Raw genomic sequence first — 17,128 nt, forward strand, 5'->3', positions numbered from 1 at the left:
TTTCAGCAAGCGTTGCGTTGCCATATGGACCTGATATTTTACTGATCGTTGCCCATTTGGACGCGATATATTTTTAAATAACATCTCGTTGCCGTTGTCGTGTGGATGTAGCCTTAGATGTTGATCTGGGTCCTTGGGACCTTCTGCATGAGTCGTCAGTGTGTTTTTAGAGAAATTAGGTTGGCCACTTCAGATTCACCACCATTCCACGCTCGTTTTCCCCATTTGGAGATAATGGCTCTCCCTTTGGAGATAATGTTGTTTGCTAGTGTCCTAGAGCCTAGAAATTGCTTTGTAATCCTTTCCAGACTGATGTATTTTTATGACAACTTTCTCCTCTCTTCCAAAATTTTTTTGATCATGACATCGTGTGCTAATTGTTGAGATCTTTTAGCCTACTTCACATTGCTGGAATGGTCCTATTTACGTGATATGTATATTCAACAGCATCAGTAATCTATCCTGGCTGTGTCTAGTCTAAATGAACCAAATTATCAATTACATTTGGTTTATTGGTTGAGTCACTAAGGAGTCTTTGGAAAAACAAAAAAACCCACAGGGTCAGTTGTTGGATAACTTTTTCCCTTTCAAAAAATAAAATGATCATTTAAATATTTATTTTTTGTTTACTCAGTTGGCTTTGTCTTCTATTAAATTTAGTTTTAAGATCTGAAGCAGTTAAGTGTGACAAATATGTAGAAATACAACCCCATTTCCAAAAAAGTTGGGACGTTGTGTAAATGTAAAAACAATGTATTGATTTGCAAATCATGGAAACCCTATAGTTCATTGAAAATAGTACAAAGACAACGTATTAGATGTTGAAACTGAAATATTTACCGGTATATGCTTATTTTGTATTTGATGCCAGCAACACTTTACAAAAAAAGTTGGAATAGGGGCATGTTTACCACTGTGTTGCATCACCCCTGTTTTAAACAACACTCTCTAAACTTTTGGGAACTGAGGAGACCAGTTGCTGTCGATTTGAAAGGGAAATGTTGTCCCATTCTTGCCTGATATAAGATTTCGGCTGCTGAACATTTTGGGGTCTCCTTTGTTGTATTTTGCAATTCCTAACACATCATGTTTTCAGTGGGAGACAGGTCTGGATTGCAGGCAGTTCAGTTTAGCACACAGACTCTTTTACTGTTGAACCATGCAGTTGTAATACATGCAGAATGCAGTTAGGCATCATCTTGCCAAAGTAAACAAGGTCTTTTCCTCTAAAAAAAGACATCATCTGGATGGCAGCATGTTTTGTGGCAAAATCTATATATAAATCATTCAGCATTAATGTAGCCTTCCCGGATGTGCATGCTACCCATGCCATGTGCACTAATGCGCTCCATACCATCACAGATACTGACTTTTGAACCGTGTGCTGATAACAAGCTGAATGGTCCCTCTCCTTTTTAGCCCAAAGGATGCGGTATCCATAGCTACTACTTCTTGCATATGAGGAAGCTGTGTAGCTATGCAGTTTCAGGCAGGTGCTGCAGTCATCTCACTGTGCAGTTGTAATACATGCAGAATGCATGTATTGGTCAAGTCTAGGATTTTGTTCTTGGGTGGGTGGAGGGTGGGGCACTCGTGTAGAATGTGGTGTGTGGTCTTATTGGTGGGTCCACATATGCAAGCTGCTAACAGCCGCAGCCCCCAGTGGTACATGTTGGCATTGAACCGGTTGACTCCTGTGCGTAGCCGGTTCAGGGTGACCCATTCTCTGCGTGGTAGGTCTGCACCTGGTGGCAGCTTCATGTTAGGAATTCGAGGGGTCTGCTGCCAGCCAGTTCTCCATGAGTCAAGGATGATGAAATTAAAGCCACACAGGGTTGCTGCATAGCAGGAGAAGGGGCAGTAAGCAGGTAGGCATTGACGACCTAATTGTGAGTTTTGGGTGAGGTTGTGTTAAGGGTGCTTGAAGTCATAGAGAGCCTTGTTCACCAGCCTATAGGTGTGGTGTTCTCTGTGAAGAGCCGCAGGTGCGATACCAATAACACTGGAAGGAGGTCAATAGGAGTGGGTCATAGACGGACAGTGATAATTCTCAAAGTCTCCTTGCGAGTTGTGTCTAGCTTTCTTGTGTGTACACTCCAGCACCACGTTGGAGTGGCGTATTCTGTGGCACTGTAGACCAGGGCAAGGGCACCAGTTCGGAGGGTGGACGTACTGGCTCCCTCTGATGAACCTGCCAGGCAATAAAGGAGGCTGTTCCTGGATGACACTTTAGTGCGTAGTGATTCAAGGTGTTGTTTCCTCCGCCAAGGAGGTAATGTGTTCGGTAGCGTTGGTTTGTTTGTTGGTTTGTCTGCTAGCAACATTACGGAAAAAGTTATGAACGGATTGCTCTGAAATTTTTTCCAGAGGTGTGACTGGGCACAAGTAACAATCCATTAAATTTTGGCGGTGATCTGGATCACCTTCTGGATCCTGGATTTTTTTTAAAGATTCTTGGCGGAGGTCTGCGCTCTCCGAGTGCTTTTCTAGTTTGAAAGTCAATTGCCTATCTAGTTTTTTTACTCCAAGATATGTTGGAGAGGGGCTATCGGTACAGTGTCTTGCAAAGGTATTTATCCCTATTGGTATTTGTCCTGTTTTGTTGCATTACCAGATGGAATTAAAATGGATGTTTGGAGGATTAGTACTATTTACTTTACACAACATGCCTACCACTTTAAAGGTGCAAATTGTTTTGTTGTGACACAAACAATAATTAAGATGAAAACCCAGAAAATTTGGAGTGTGCATAGGTATTCACCCCCTTTCGTATGAAACCCCAGATAAGAGCTGAACCTACCAGTTCACTTCATAAGTCACATACAGTCATTAGTTGATTAAGATCCACCTGTGTGCAATCAAAGTGTCACATGATCTGTCCCATGATGTCTGTATAAATCAACCTGTTCTGGAAGGCCCTGACTCTGTAACATTACTAAGCAAGCAACATGAAAACCAAGGACCACTTCAGACAGGCTAGAGACAAAGATGTGAAGAAGTATGGATTAGGGTGGGGTTATAACAAAAAAAAAAATCCCAAACTTTGAATATCCCACGGAGCACCATTAAATCCATTGCAGCAAAATGGAAAGAATATGGCACCTCTACAAACCTGACAAGAGAAGGCTGCCCACCAAAACTCACAGACCAGGCTAGGAGGGCATTAATCAGAGATGCAACAAAGACACCAAAGATAACACTAAAGGAGCTGCAAAGATCCACAGTGGAGATGGGAGTATCTGTCCATAGGACCACTTTAAGCTGTACACGCCTCAGAGTGGGACTTTATGGAAGAGTGGCCAGAAAAAAAGTAATTGCTGAAGAAAACACATTTGGAGTTTGCCCAACAGCATGTGGCAGACTCCCCAAAAATATGGAAGAATATTCTTTGGTTAAATGAGACTAAAATTGATCTTTTTGGCCATCATGGGAAATGCCATGTATTGTGCAAACCCAACATCCTGAGAACACCATTCCTACAGTAAAGCATGGTGGTGGTGGTGGCAGCGTCATGCTGTGGGGATATTTTTCATCTGCAGGGACAGGAAAGTTGGTCAGGACAGAAGGAAAAATGGATGGCATTAAATACAGGGCAATTCTGAAGGAAACCCTGTTTGGGTAAGCCAGAGGTTTGAGACTGGGATGAAAGTTCATGTTCCAACAGGAAAATGACCCTAAACATACTGCTAAAGCTACACTGGAGTGGTTTAAAGGGAAACATTTAAATGTCTTGGAATGGCCTAATCAAAGCCCAGACCTCAATCCAATTTAGAATCTGTGGCATAACTTGAAGACTGTTGTACACCAACACAATCCATCTAACTTGAAGGATTTGGAGCAGTTTTGCCTTGAGAAATGGGCAAAAATCCCAGTGGCTAGATATGCTAAGTTAATAGAGACATACCCCAAGAGACTTGCAGCAAAAGGTGGCTCTACATAGTATTGAATTTGGGGGGGGGGTGAATACCTATGCACACTCCAGATTTCTGTTTTTTCATCTTAATTACTGTTTGTGTCACAATTAAAAGAAAACAAAACAAAACAATTTACACCTTTAAAGTGGTAGGTATGTTGTGTAAATCAAATGGTGATTTGATTTGTCCCTCATGCCATCAGACTGTACAACTCCTCTCTGGGGGGGTAACAGGAGGACAGAGGACGGGAGTAGCCTAGCCTATTGTCCGGTATAAGCAATACCGGACAATGCGCAATATAAAGTGCAATATCTCTCCTGCTGCCCCCCTTTTTTTTCCTCTTCTCTCTCCCCCTTCCTCTCTTCCCCATATCTTATTCTTTTTATATTTGTATATGTAAATACTTAATTTATTTTAATTTATCTAGAAGTTTTTTCTCTATTTCTTTTTTCTGTTTATCTGTAATGATGCTGCTGGAATCTTAATTTCCCTGAGGGAACCCTCCCAAAGGGATCAATAAGGTTTTATCTAATCTGTCTAATCTAATCTAATCTGATCTGGTGCTAACCCCATAAAAATCCATTTTAATTCCAACTTGTAATGCGACAAAACAGGACAAATACCAAGGGGGATGAATACTTTTGCAAGACACTGTAAGTTGTGACCCACTGAGATTGACTTTGAGCATGCACCATGCTTACTTGATGTTAAGGTGGAAGGCTGTTGCAGTGTTTTTTGCCATGCTCCACTTCAATCTCCAAGTCTTAAGATACGTAGTTATTAGTGCCATATCTGTCATCAGTACAACTTCTACTTTAGACCAGATTCTGTGTGAGAGAAGAAATGTGAGGTCGTCTGCAGAGCCCTGATGTTGTGCGTGGCAGATCACTGATATACAAGTTGAAATGCATGGGGGCCAGTACTGAGCCTTGAGGAAATTTCTGAGGCATCATGACAAACAGTCCAGTCAATCACTTGTCTTCAGAACAAAGCTGCATTTGGCAAGGATTTTGGAGATGAACTGCACTAGATGGTGATCAGGGATGGTCTGGAGGAGCTTCGGGATCAGGCCCTGATGCCACACAGTATGGTAGGCTGCAGTCAGGTCCACCAGGATAGCTCCTGCTTTGTGGTGTTTTTCAAAGCTGGATTCTATGTCATTTGAAAGCTTTACGATCTGATGTACGATGCTGTATCCGTGGAGGAAACCTACTTGTTCATCAGGAAGTTGGGGGTTGACTATAGGTTCCAGCCAAGCCAGGAGGAGTTGTTCAAGAAGCTTGAGGGGGACACAGAGAAGTGGGATGGAATGGTAGTTCTTTGGGTTGTCCATGGACTTTTTTGGTATTGGCAGGGCAATGATAGTTGCCTTCCTCCAGATCTTGGGTATGGACTGGTGGAGGAGGCATGAGGAGTAAAACAATTGAAGCCAGTCCAGGCATTTTGGGCCATAGTGGAGCAAGAACTCTGGAGGGATGTTGTCAGGCCCTTGGGCCTTTCAGTTGACTGATAGCGGAAGAGAGCTCTTTAGATGTGAAAGGTGCTGAGAGAAGGCCATCAACTCCTGGGCCTTGCCATAATTTGGTTGTTGCTTGCTTGATGGAGCAGGTGTGATCCTTGTTTGTGTTCTGAAATCGACCATTTGCAAGGAGCTGCTCAGCAATTGAGTTGGCTGTCACAGGGCATTGTGTTGGTCTGGAGCTTTGAAAGTCTTCCAGGCCTGCCTGCTGGAATGTAGGAAATCTCATCTCATCTCATCTCCTTATCTCTCGCCGCATGGGTGCAAGTTTTCCGGCATGTCCCGGAAGCTCCGGTTTTTTCGGTTCTGAAAAAGTCATTTTTCCAAATCGTGTAAATCCGTTGAGATTTTCCGGTGGGGGGTATAGGGGTGGCCCTCTCACTGTCTCACTCTCAGCGTATTACCGGGTTACCGTGGTACAGCCTCTGCATGAGACAAATCTTTTCATCTCATCTTCACCACAAACCTCATTCAATTTATACACCATTCACCGACGAGCGGTCCTGACTAGCCCATTGTTTCACGGTGTTATACATGTGTGATATCATGTTTCACGCACGTTGTTCGACCAAATCAACACAGCTATTCCCATGAGTCGCCGTTTCTTTTGGTGCAAGTTAGAACGGTGCTTTTGATTGGCTCACTGTTAACTGCCGTCCAATGAAACTTCAGCTTTTATAATAAGCCTTACTTCGCTTCCCTCCCTTGCGACAGATCCAAGTGCTTTGCTTCTGGTTGCTGATCAAAATATGTAAAAATGAAGTTTTTATCGGAAGGCTCCAATACAAAAGAATTAGAAAAGACATCTAGAAATAAATGGAGATGGGAATGGTTAAGCGAGTGTGACAAAAACTGTGACAAATGGGGAATATGGCTGAGAAAACTGGACGTCCCGGGAGTTGCGTATTATGACTGCTGTTCAAAGACTATCAAGTACGGCTCCAGCGGGAAGAAGGGACTTAAAAGTCACGCCGATGAGACTAATCACTTTTCTGATTTTTGTGCTATGTAGTAATAAGTGAATTCAAAACATATATTGGTGATTGTCATCTGATATTGTGTGATGTGCAAATGCAATGTGCTTTCTTCTAGAATTGAAATTATTCATCACAAGTATCTGCTTTTATAAACGTTTTTTTTTTACATTTGATTACCTTTCAATTATTAAATAAAAAGTAAGGTAGGTCTTGAAATAAGTTTGTTAGCTTTTTTATCATCTTTTCTAATGTGGTTGTTAGGTTGAAAACTCATTTGTAGTCAGTAATGGATTATAAAATATAGATATTTTTGTATATGGAAAAAGCTGAATCTTGTTATTTGCTAAAATCCAGGAGTTTCTGAGGACATAAAGACATGTGGCCCCTTATTTTAACTCAAGCTGTGTATATATTGTAAAAAAAGGTATATTAAAAATGGTTGTTTCAACATTTAAATTAGTAGTTGCTAGATGTTTTGAAATATCAAGCCTTGTACTTGAAATATTATTTCAGATGAATTGATGAAATTTATTAAACATTTGATGTAAGTATGCAAATCATATAACTATAATATTATAAATGTTTGCATGAGATTGCATGAGAGACAACCATTTTAACTTGTAATTTAAATTTTTTTTCAAGCCCTACGGGGGGCTCAGCCCCCTTTGTAACCCCCCCGCATGGCTGCGCCATGCACGTCTGACTTTGTCAGACTTTTCAGGTTTTTGAAAATTTTATACTTGCACCCATGTAGCCGCTTTATCCTGTTCTACAGGGTTGTAGGCAAGCTGGAGCCTATCCCAGCTGACTACAGGCGAAAGGCGGGGTACACCCTGGACAAGTCGCCAGGTCATCACAGGGCTGACACATAGACACAGACAACCATTCACACTCACATTCACACCTACGGTCAATTAAGAGTCACCAGCTAACCTAACCTGCATGTCTTTGGACTGTGGGGGAAACCGGAGCACCCGGAGGAAACCCACGCGGACACGGGGAGAACATGCAAACTCCGCACAGAAAGGCCCTCACCGGCCACGGGGCTCGAACCTGGACCTTCTTGCTGTGAGGCGACAGCGCTGACCACTACACCACCGTGCTTGGTGGCTGGTGGCTTGGTGGCTGCCTCTGCACCAGGTCCTGCATGCAGGAAATCATCATAATGTGCATCACACTCCTCGTCCCAAGTGGGGATGAAACAACTTTGAAAACCATGTTGTTTTGTGGAATGGCACGCTTTGCTGCCCTGATGAGAAGTTTGCAGAAGGCTGAGTAGGTATAGTCCAGATTGGAAGAAAATGGAATGGGAATACTGTCTATGCCTGAGTCCACCAGGTTTGTGAACTGGTCCCATTTAGCCTTGCGAAAATTCCACCTCTTCACTGGTTTGGTTGGTACTGGTTCTATTGGGGGCAGCATGGTGGTGTAGTGGTAAGCACTGTTGTCTCACAGCAAGAAGGTCCTGGCTTTGAACCCAGCGGCCGACAAGGGCCTTTCTGTGTGGAGTTTACATGTTCTCCCCGTGTCTGCGTGGGTTTCCTTTGGGTGCTTTGGTTTCCCTCACAGTCCAAAGACATGCAGATTAGGCTAACTGATGCCTCTAAATTGACCGTGAGTGTGAGTGGTTGTTTGTCTCTGTGTTAGCCCTGCAATGACCTGGCGACTTGTCCAGGGTGTACCCTGCCTCTCGCACATAGTTAGCTGGGATAGGCTCCAGCTTGTCTGCGACCCTGTACAGCATAAGTGGCTACAGATAATGGATAGATGGATGGGTTCTATTGGGCTGTCAGGGATGATCACAGATAGCCTGTGTTGTGATCTTGGAAAAGAGTCCATGATGATGCAGTGCGGGTGAAGGACCATTCAGGTTTGCAAAGGCCAGGTTTAGGTAAGAGGTCATGTTCCATTTATCAGAGTGGAAGCTGTCTCGTTGTTTGGAATCATACAGAAGGTGCACTCCAGATGCTGAGGCCCAGTCCTCGAGTTTGACACTGTCCAGACTAGTTGTGCTGTAGCCCTAGGTAATGCTATGACAGTTGAAGTCTCCAGCATAAATACAGGGTGAGTCAAAAGCAGGGATGGTGTCTGCATGAAGCCAAGATACAGTTAGGTCCATAAATATTTGGACAGAGACAACATTTTTCTAATTTTGGTTCTGTACATTACCACAATGAATTTTGAACAAAACAATTCAGATGCAGTTGAAGTTCAGACTTTCAGCTGTAATTCAGTGGGTTGAACAAAATGATTGCATAAAAATGTGAGGAACTAAAGCATTTTTTAAAACACAATCCCTTCATTTCAGGGGCTCAAAAGTAATTGGACAAATTAAATAATTGTAAATAAAATGTTCATTTCTAATACTTTGTTGAAAACCCTTTGTTGGCAATGACTGCCTGAAGTCTTGAACTCATGGACATCACCAGACGCTGTGTTTCCTCCTTTTTAATGCTCTGCCAGGCCTTTACTGCAGCAGTTTTCAGTTGCTGTTTGTTTGTGGGCCTTTCTGTCTGCAGTTTAGTCTTTAACAAGTGAAATGCATGCCCAATTGGGTTGAGATCAGGTGACTGACTTGGCCATTCAAGAATATTCCACTTCTTTGCTTTAATAAACTCCTGGGTTGCTTTGGCTTTATGTTTTGGGTCATTGTACATCTGTATTATGAAATGGCGACCAATCAGTTTGGCTGCATTTGCCTGGATTTGAGCACACAGTATGTCTCTGAATACCTCAGAATTCATCCGGCTGCTTCTGTCCTGTGTCACATTATCAATAAACAGTAGTGACCCAGTGCCACTGGCAGCCATGCATGCCCAAGCCATCACACTGTCTCCGCCGTGTTTTACAGATGATGTGGTATGCTTTGGATCATGAGCTGTACCACACCTTTGCCATACTTTTTTCTTTCCATCATTCTGGTCGAGGTTGATCTTGGTTTCATCTGTCCAAAGAATGTTTTTGCAGAACTGTGCTGGCTTTTTTAGATGTTTTTTTAGCAAAGTCCAATCTAGCCAGGGATCCCAGATGTCCGCTATTTAGCGGAATTCCGCTATTTTTCTAGCCAAAGTGTTTCTTTTTTTTTTAAATCTCTTGTATATCCGTTAAAAATATGTTTAAGTAAAATGACCAGCAGAATACGTTCTGATTTGGTTTGCTTGTTTAGCAATGTTTTCGTCGGCTTCGTTTGTTCTCGTTATCATTCAGGAACACTCGGAAGTTAAATTGATGTAAATACCGCGAGACTGTACGCGATAGAACGAGAAAACAATATGGCTGCGCCCATTTGCTAGAAAACATGTTTTAACTCCGTTCGTGCTTTTGTTTCTAATGCGTTCGTGGCAGCGGGGGCGTGGTCAAGCATCGGTCTGTGACAGGAGGGCGGAGTCAGGGAAGGTAAGTGGCAGAATCATTACACCTGTCGTTAATTAACGTTTGTGTGTCTTCCCAGTGACTGCGCCCTATTTAAGGAGAGAGAGCGAGAGCAGAGGGAGCTCTCTCCACAACTAGACGACTGATGTGTGTGCGCGAGTGCAGATATAAGCTGAAAAGCTGAATAAAAACGAGTTTTGTGAACTCAGTTCTGTCCTGCCGTCCTTCTGTGCTCGATTCCAGATTTCAGCACCACTGTGACAGTTCGTGTAGGTGGGTGGAGCACAGAAGGACGGCAGGACAGAACTGAGTTCACAAAACTCGCTTTTATTCAGCTTTTCAGCTTATATCTGCACTCGCGCACACACATCAGTCGTCTAGTTGTGGAGAGAGCTCCCTTTGCTCTCGCTCTCTCTCCTTAAATAGGGCGCGGTCACTGGGAAGACACACAAACACATTACTTAACGGCAGGTGTAGTGATTCTGCCACTTACCTTCCCTGACTCCGCCCTCCTGTCACAGACCGATGCTTGACCACGCCCCCGCTGCCACAGCGTTGAACTTAATTCAGAGCACTGCAGGAACATCAGAAAAAGCAGAAGGAAAGATCAGAGAAACAAAAGCAGAGAAAACTGGAGGAAAGATCACAGAATGCACCCCGGAAAAGAGCATTAAATTCCTCTGTAGTGAAACCTTTCAAAAAGAGAGGTTTAAATCAAATATCTCCAATATTTGCTGTACATATGTATATATCTACTATTACTGAATCATTGATTTCTGCTCATATTTATGATTTTTTGAAAAATGAATGTGGCTTATATTAGACTCGTATTGACTAACTCGAAACAAAAAATAAACAATGAGATGAACTATGGATACTATTGTTATAACAAAATCAGTGGAATATTTAGGCAAGTATATTCTTCAAAGCTACATTTTCATAATTTTTTTTGCCACTTATGTCATTGATTACAAAATATGGCACCAAATAGATACACATTGTTAAATTCTGTTGCTTTTCTATGTTAAAGCTATGTAAAAAATGTGTTCTGTAGCATCTTTAAATGTTAAAATCTCAACAGCTTCAGGGGGCTTCGCCCTCTGTACCCCCCCGCAAGGGGCTTGCAGCCTCCTTGACCCCTGCTGATAGTTTCTTACATTCCTCTATTTTTTTCAATTACTGCTGGGATCCCTGTCTAGCCTTTTTATTCTTGAGGCTTATGAGTGGCTTGCACCGTGCAGTGAACCCTCTGTATTCACTTTCATACAGTCTTCTCTTTATGGTAGATTTGGATATTGATACGTCTACCTCCTGGAGAGTGTTGTTCACTTGGTTGGCTGTTGTGAAGGGGTTTCTCTTCACCATGGAAATTATTCTGCGATTATCCACCACTGTTGTCTTCTGTGGGCGTCCAGGTCTTTTTGCATTGATGAGTTCACCAGTGCTTTCTTTCTTTCTCAGGATGTACCAAACTGTAGATTTTGCCACTCTTAATATTGTAGCAATTTCTCGGATGTTTTTTTTCTGTTTTCGCAGCTTAAGGATGGCTTGTTTCACCTGCATGGAGAGCTCCTTTGACCGCATGTTTTCTTCACAGCAAAATCTTCCAAATGCAAGCACCACACCTCAAATCAACTCCAGGCCTTTTATCTGCTTAATTGAGAATGACATAATGAAGGAATTGCCCACACCTGCCCATGAAATAGCCTTTGAGTCAACTGTCCAATTACTTGTGGTCCCTTTAAAAACAGGGTGGCACATGTTAAGGAGCTGAAACTCCTAAACCCTTCATCCAATTTTAATGTGGATACCCTCAAATGAAAGCTGAAAGTCTGGACTTTATGTCCATGTCCATTATATAACTATAACTTGAATATGTTTCAGTAAACAGGTAAAAAAACAAAATTTGTGTCAGTGTCCAAATATATATGGACCTAACTGTATAGAAGGCTTGTAGACGTTGGTAATAGTGACACCTTCCACTTGTGTTGCTGCCAAGGTATCTAGAGACAGCTACAGCAGTGGGTATCCATAACAATGTAAATGTCAGTTCCAAAAAGAATTTCACATTTCATTTCATCAGCAGATCAAAGGAGAGATTTCCACTTCATTTCAGTCCATGGTAAATGAGCTTCGGGCCCAGAGAAGGCAGCAGTGTTTCTGGATATTGTTTATATACATGCTTAACTTGCATTTGTGGATGCAGTGATGAACTGTTTTCACAGACGATGGTTTTCTGAAGTGTTCCTGAGCCCATGCAGCGATTTCCACTACAGAATCGTGTCTGTTTTTAATCCAGTGTCACCTGAGGGTCTGTAGATCATGGGCATGCAATGTTGTTTTTGGCCTTGTCACTTGGGTGCAGAGATTTCTCTGGGTTCTCTGAATCTTTTAATGATATTATGTCCCATTGATGATGTGATCCCGAAATTCTTTGTATTTTTACGCTGAGGAATGTTATTCTTAAATTGTTGCACTATGTGCCCACGTGGTCTTTTACAGAGTGGTGAACCACTCCCCATCTTTACTTCTGAGAGACTCAGCCTCTCTGTGATACTTGTTTTATACCCAGTCATGTTGCTGGCTTGTTGCCAATTAACCTAATCATTATTATATTATATTATATTATATTATATTATATTATATTATATTATATTATATTATATTATATTATATTATATTATACAACTTTTCCAGTCTTTTGTTGCCCCTGTCTCAACTTTTTTTTTTAAATGTGTTGCTGGCATTAAATTCAAAATGAGCATATATTTTTCAAAATAATAAAAAATACATATCTCAGTTTCAACATTTAATACATTGTCTTTGTATTGTTTTAAATGAAATATAGGGTTTCCATCACATTCTGTTACTATTTGCAATTTACACAGCATCCCAGCTTTTTTCTTTTTGGAAATGGGGTTGTAGAAGAAATCAGGAAAAGAAAAAAAAAATCAGGGGGAAAGTACTTTTCTCTGTATTGTGGCTACATTCATATGGTTTTATTTTTATGTTTGCTGCACTAGCTCTATAACCTTATTAAGAATTGTGTGATAAGACTGAGGTTGGTATCTTACCTGGAAGTCAGTACTGCCTAAATCCAACAGTGCATGTACCAGGAACCTCCCACCCACCCACTCAAGATCTCTTATTGTTGCATCCTGCCAGTTAGGACTGTCCTATAACTGAGCTTTGCAGGCTGCAGTTGGTTGGTTTTTGCAAAGAGCTATTTTCCAGTACTCTGGATTTCAGCTGCTCTCTTGGTGGCATTAGTTCAAGAAAGCTTTTCTCTGAGGGTGTTCTCCCTCCATCTGGGTCCTCTGATCACCTTGACTGGCAAGGGTGCCCTTTGATAATTGTCACCTCAGTGAGCAATACAGTTCCTTGGAAGCCTTGTTTCTTTATTATTCACATAAATTTGTCTTGAAGCAAGTAAATGAATCAGCCCATCTCCATCAGTTGCACTGCTGTAATTTCTTCCAGCTGACATCAGCAGCACACTATACACAGGTGATATTTGAACCTTTTTTTTTTTTGGTCATGGGGTAATGCTGGGGTTGTCAGGTCAGACAGGAGTCTGGTACTGGTAAGATTGTAACCCAGTACTACCTGCTGCATGGACAGGTGGTCGGCTTCTAAATTGGCCCCCTCCACGAGTGTATACTGGTGAGGAGGGTAGCATGTCACCCAGCAGAATTAAAAACAAGACCTGTCAAAGGGCAGATGAGCTCCTGGCAAGCCACCAGCCAACACACAGTTGGTGGTTCTGACTGTCAACTCGACATCAGCTCCAGCATTAGGCAACAAGTCATCTCTGTGAACATCTCAGCTACGCTGTGTTGTCAATTAACAGAGCTTCTTGCCAAGGGATGCTGCCCTTGCACCAGGCAGTGTCGTCATCTCAGGTGCAGCCTCACAGTTCATAGTATTATTTGTATTAATGGTAGTACAGACTAGGAGAGAAGATACGGTTACCGCATATGGGGGAACCGATGCACCACACGATATGGCAGTGGTGACAAGTAGACGAAGTCCATATACTGCTACTGCATTTGGGGCGACCGATGAATGACAACATCTCCACAAGCATAATGCGCCCAAAAAACAGCTTTTTACTCTTGAAAAAGAAGGTTTTTTTTGTTTTTATACTCTTGGCACTTGGAATGTTTGCACAACTAACGACGGCGATTCTTTGATGATAAAAAGAAGAACAACAACTTCATCACACACTTGTGAAATTCCTCTCTGCATTTAACCTATCTGAAGTGGTGAACACACACATGCGCACACACGCATGAGCAATGAGCACACACATATACCCAGAGCAGTGGGCAGCCATGCTAACAGCGCCCAGGGAGCAGTTGGGAGTTAGGTGCCTTGCTCAAGGGCACCTGGATAAGACCAGAACGTGTAACAGCACTCATCTGTCATGAACTAGAGAAAGCTAATATTGACATCTGTGCTCTGAGTGAAGTACAGTGACCTGGCACTGGGAATATAGTTGAGAGAAGTCATACAATTTTCTTGAGTGGCGGAGTAGAGAGAATAGCAGGCGTTGCTATTTCTAACAGGCTAGCCGCTCAAGGTGTCACTCCAATACCAATCAGCAACAGACTCCATGTCACTGTGCATACAGTTGAGGAGCGGTGATTTATTTGTCTCTCATCAGTGTATATGCGCCAACCATCCAAAGATCACCTGAAGAGAAGGAGGTCTTCTTTGGAAAGCTTGGAAGCTGCATATCTGCAGCTGATAATGACCTCATCTTAATCCTGGGTGACTTTAAAGGAACAGTCCACCATACTTCCATAATGAAATATGCTCTTATCTGAATTGAGACGAGCTGATCCGTACCTGTCCGAGCTTTGCGCGACCCCCCAGTCAGTCAGACGCAGTCAGACGCACTGTCACTCCTGTTAGCAATGTAGCTAGGCTCAGCATGGCCAATGGTATTTTTTGGGGCTGTAGTTAGATGCGACCAAACTCTTCCGCGTTTTTCCTGTTTACATAGCGCATTGATATCTGAGCTCCGTATCAATGCGCTGTGGAAGCGCGCAGAAGGTGTTAGTACGCCTGTCATTATAGTGCGGACTTTCCATAGCATAGAAAATCGCTACGTTTCAATTTGTGTAACTGAACTTGTTTCATATCACTGGTCATATAAACCTATGTAAACAGGAAAAACGCGGAAGAGTTTGGTCGCATCTAACTACAGCCCCAAAAAAATACCATTGGCCATGCTGAGCCTAGCTACATTGCTAACAGGAGTGACAGCGCATCTGACTGCGTCTGACTGACTGGGAGGTCGCACAAAGCTCGGACAGGTATGGAGCAGCTCGTCTCAATTCAGATAAGAGCATATTTCATTATGGAAGTACGGTGGACTGTTCCTTTAATGCTCATGCGGGTAAAGACTGGAAATCATGGCCAAATGCTATTGCCAAACTTGGTGTCGGAAACATGAACCCCAATGGCCTTATGCTGTTGGAGTTCTGTATCAGATTTCCATTCAGCATAATAGGTACAATGTTCCAATTGAAAGATAGTTTGAAGAACACATGGCAACATCTACGTTGGAAGCACTGGCACCAACTTGACCATGTTCTATCAAATCAGGCTGCAAGACAGTATATTATAGTGACAATGGTCAATTAAGCTGCAAACTGCATTACTGATCATAAGCTTCTAGTGTCCAAGTGTTGTTTCTCTTTCAAGTTAAAGAAGAAATGTATAAGACCACCAAAAAAGTTGGACATGCATTTTGATGATGACAAGAAAGTGAGGCTAGAGCAGTTTCTTGATGAGAGGTTGTCTGCTTGTAACAGTGACTATGACAAGTTTAAAGAAGTTCTCCAAAATGCAGCTACCCATGTGTTTGGAAAGAAGAAGAGGAGAGTGAATGACTGGTTTGATGATCAAGATGTGAAAATTCAAAATCTCTTACAAGACAAGAATTTGGACAGACACACTTTGAGAAGACGCATTAGAGTGCTCAAGGACAAGTGGTTCCAACAGAAAGCTGAAGAAGCAGAGCGGTACTCCAAGGAAAAGAATCATAGGAAGTTCTATGACACTCTTAACTCTGTCTATAGTCCTAGATCTAGAGCTTTGCATTAGGGTGTGGCTGATCCCCCAACTTTCTCTGATAAAGCCTGACTTTTTTTTTCTGTGTGAGGTTTGGTATCAATATTAAAAGTACAAAATTTCATGTAATTTCATGAAGGTCTAGGGGTGGCTGATTGTATGTCAATATTTGTGCTAAATTTTCATTAAATCCGTATGTCACCTAATTATAAATACAAATACATATTACAAAGAAGGTTTGTAAATTGTTCCTTTGGTAAAAGTAATGAGATTTAACCTGTCTTGACAGTTTCTTTCTCATGTTTAGTTCAGTAAGCCAATTGGTGGCTCACTGTAATGGTCAAAACTTTCTTGTATTAAATGTCATGAAGAGAGATCCTTGGGTGACTGCAGTAAGATGGCACGAGCAAAAGACCCAAGGTACTTCTTGCTGGACACAGTCCCAACATCAGATGACAAGTTATTAACTGGAGCCAAGTTGCCAACCAGAAGACAAGTGTTGCTTTCTTTTATTGCTCACAAGGAAGAATTAGCCAAAGAAGACCCAAGCAAGAAACTGTTGAGAGAAGCTGCCAATGCAACTTCTGACTTGGTTGTAACATTCTATGAAAAGGCTAAAATCCCTGCCCTGGCAAGAAACAAAATGGCTGAAGAGATTATGAAGTATTATTCTGTATTTAAAGACCTGCTTAAAATTCCACAGAGTGAAAGAGAAAAGGAAGGAAAGCCACTTCAGAGAATAACAGAATTTAAGAAGGGTATGCATCAGACAATGAAGTTTTGGCCTAGGGATGCACTACAGAGGATTGAGAAAGAAGAAGATAGAGCATTTCTGATAAGTATGCAAGGTGACAGAAAAGCCAGTATGACTGGAGTTGATAAAATTCAAGAAAAGAAAGACAGAAACAGAGAAAAAAGGGAGCAAGAAGCCACAAAGCATGTTGAAAGAGAAGCTATTAGGAAGAGACAGCTGACAACAGTAACAAGAGGTGAAGAAATTGATGATGACATGGAGGAAGATAACTATGATGTTGATGAAGTCTTTTGGCCAAAACACCCCAAGTCATCACATAAACGCACAAAGAAGACTGGGGAGGACATTCATATTCCCTATGATATCTTAAAATCACCACAGTTAGTCTCTACTGCAGTGAGAAACATTTCTCCAACGGCTCTTGCATCATCCATGCATGCTTTGATAAGTACCTGCAAAGGTGATAGTACATCAAAGTTAAAGCTACATCAAAGTCAGTCATACAGGTAAG

General features: G+C 42.0%; 1 protein-coding gene across 7 annotated transcripts in view; it reads left to right on the plus strand.

The window, feature by feature from the left end:
* Nucleotides 1–17,128, plus strand: part of LOC132891504 (histone-lysine N-methyltransferase PRDM7-like) — a 94,446-nt gene that overhangs the window by 60,552 nt on the left and 16,766 nt on the right. For 2 of the 7 annotated variants that reach the window (XM_060929147.1, XM_060929153.1), the window contains one exon: nt 16,235–16,418. The exons of 3 other annotated variants lie outside the window; for them this stretch is intronic. In XM_060929147.1, coding sequence (XP_060785130.1) covers nt 16,235–16,330 — 96 coding nt within the window. In that variant the 3' untranslated portion in view covers nt 16,331–16,418. Of the gene's footprint in view, nt 1–15,604; nt 15,625–16,234; nt 17,124–17,128 lie in introns of those variants that run through there. 2 more of the 7 variants (XM_060929152.1, XM_060929146.1) reach the window with 2 other exon arrangements.

The sequence above is a fragment of the Neoarius graeffei genome, chromosome 9, assembly GCF_027579695.1.
Source record: "Neoarius graeffei isolate fNeoGra1 chromosome 9, fNeoGra1.pri, whole genome shotgun sequence".
Lineage (NCBI taxonomy): Eukaryota > Metazoa > Chordata > Actinopteri > Siluriformes > Ariidae > Neoarius > Neoarius graeffei.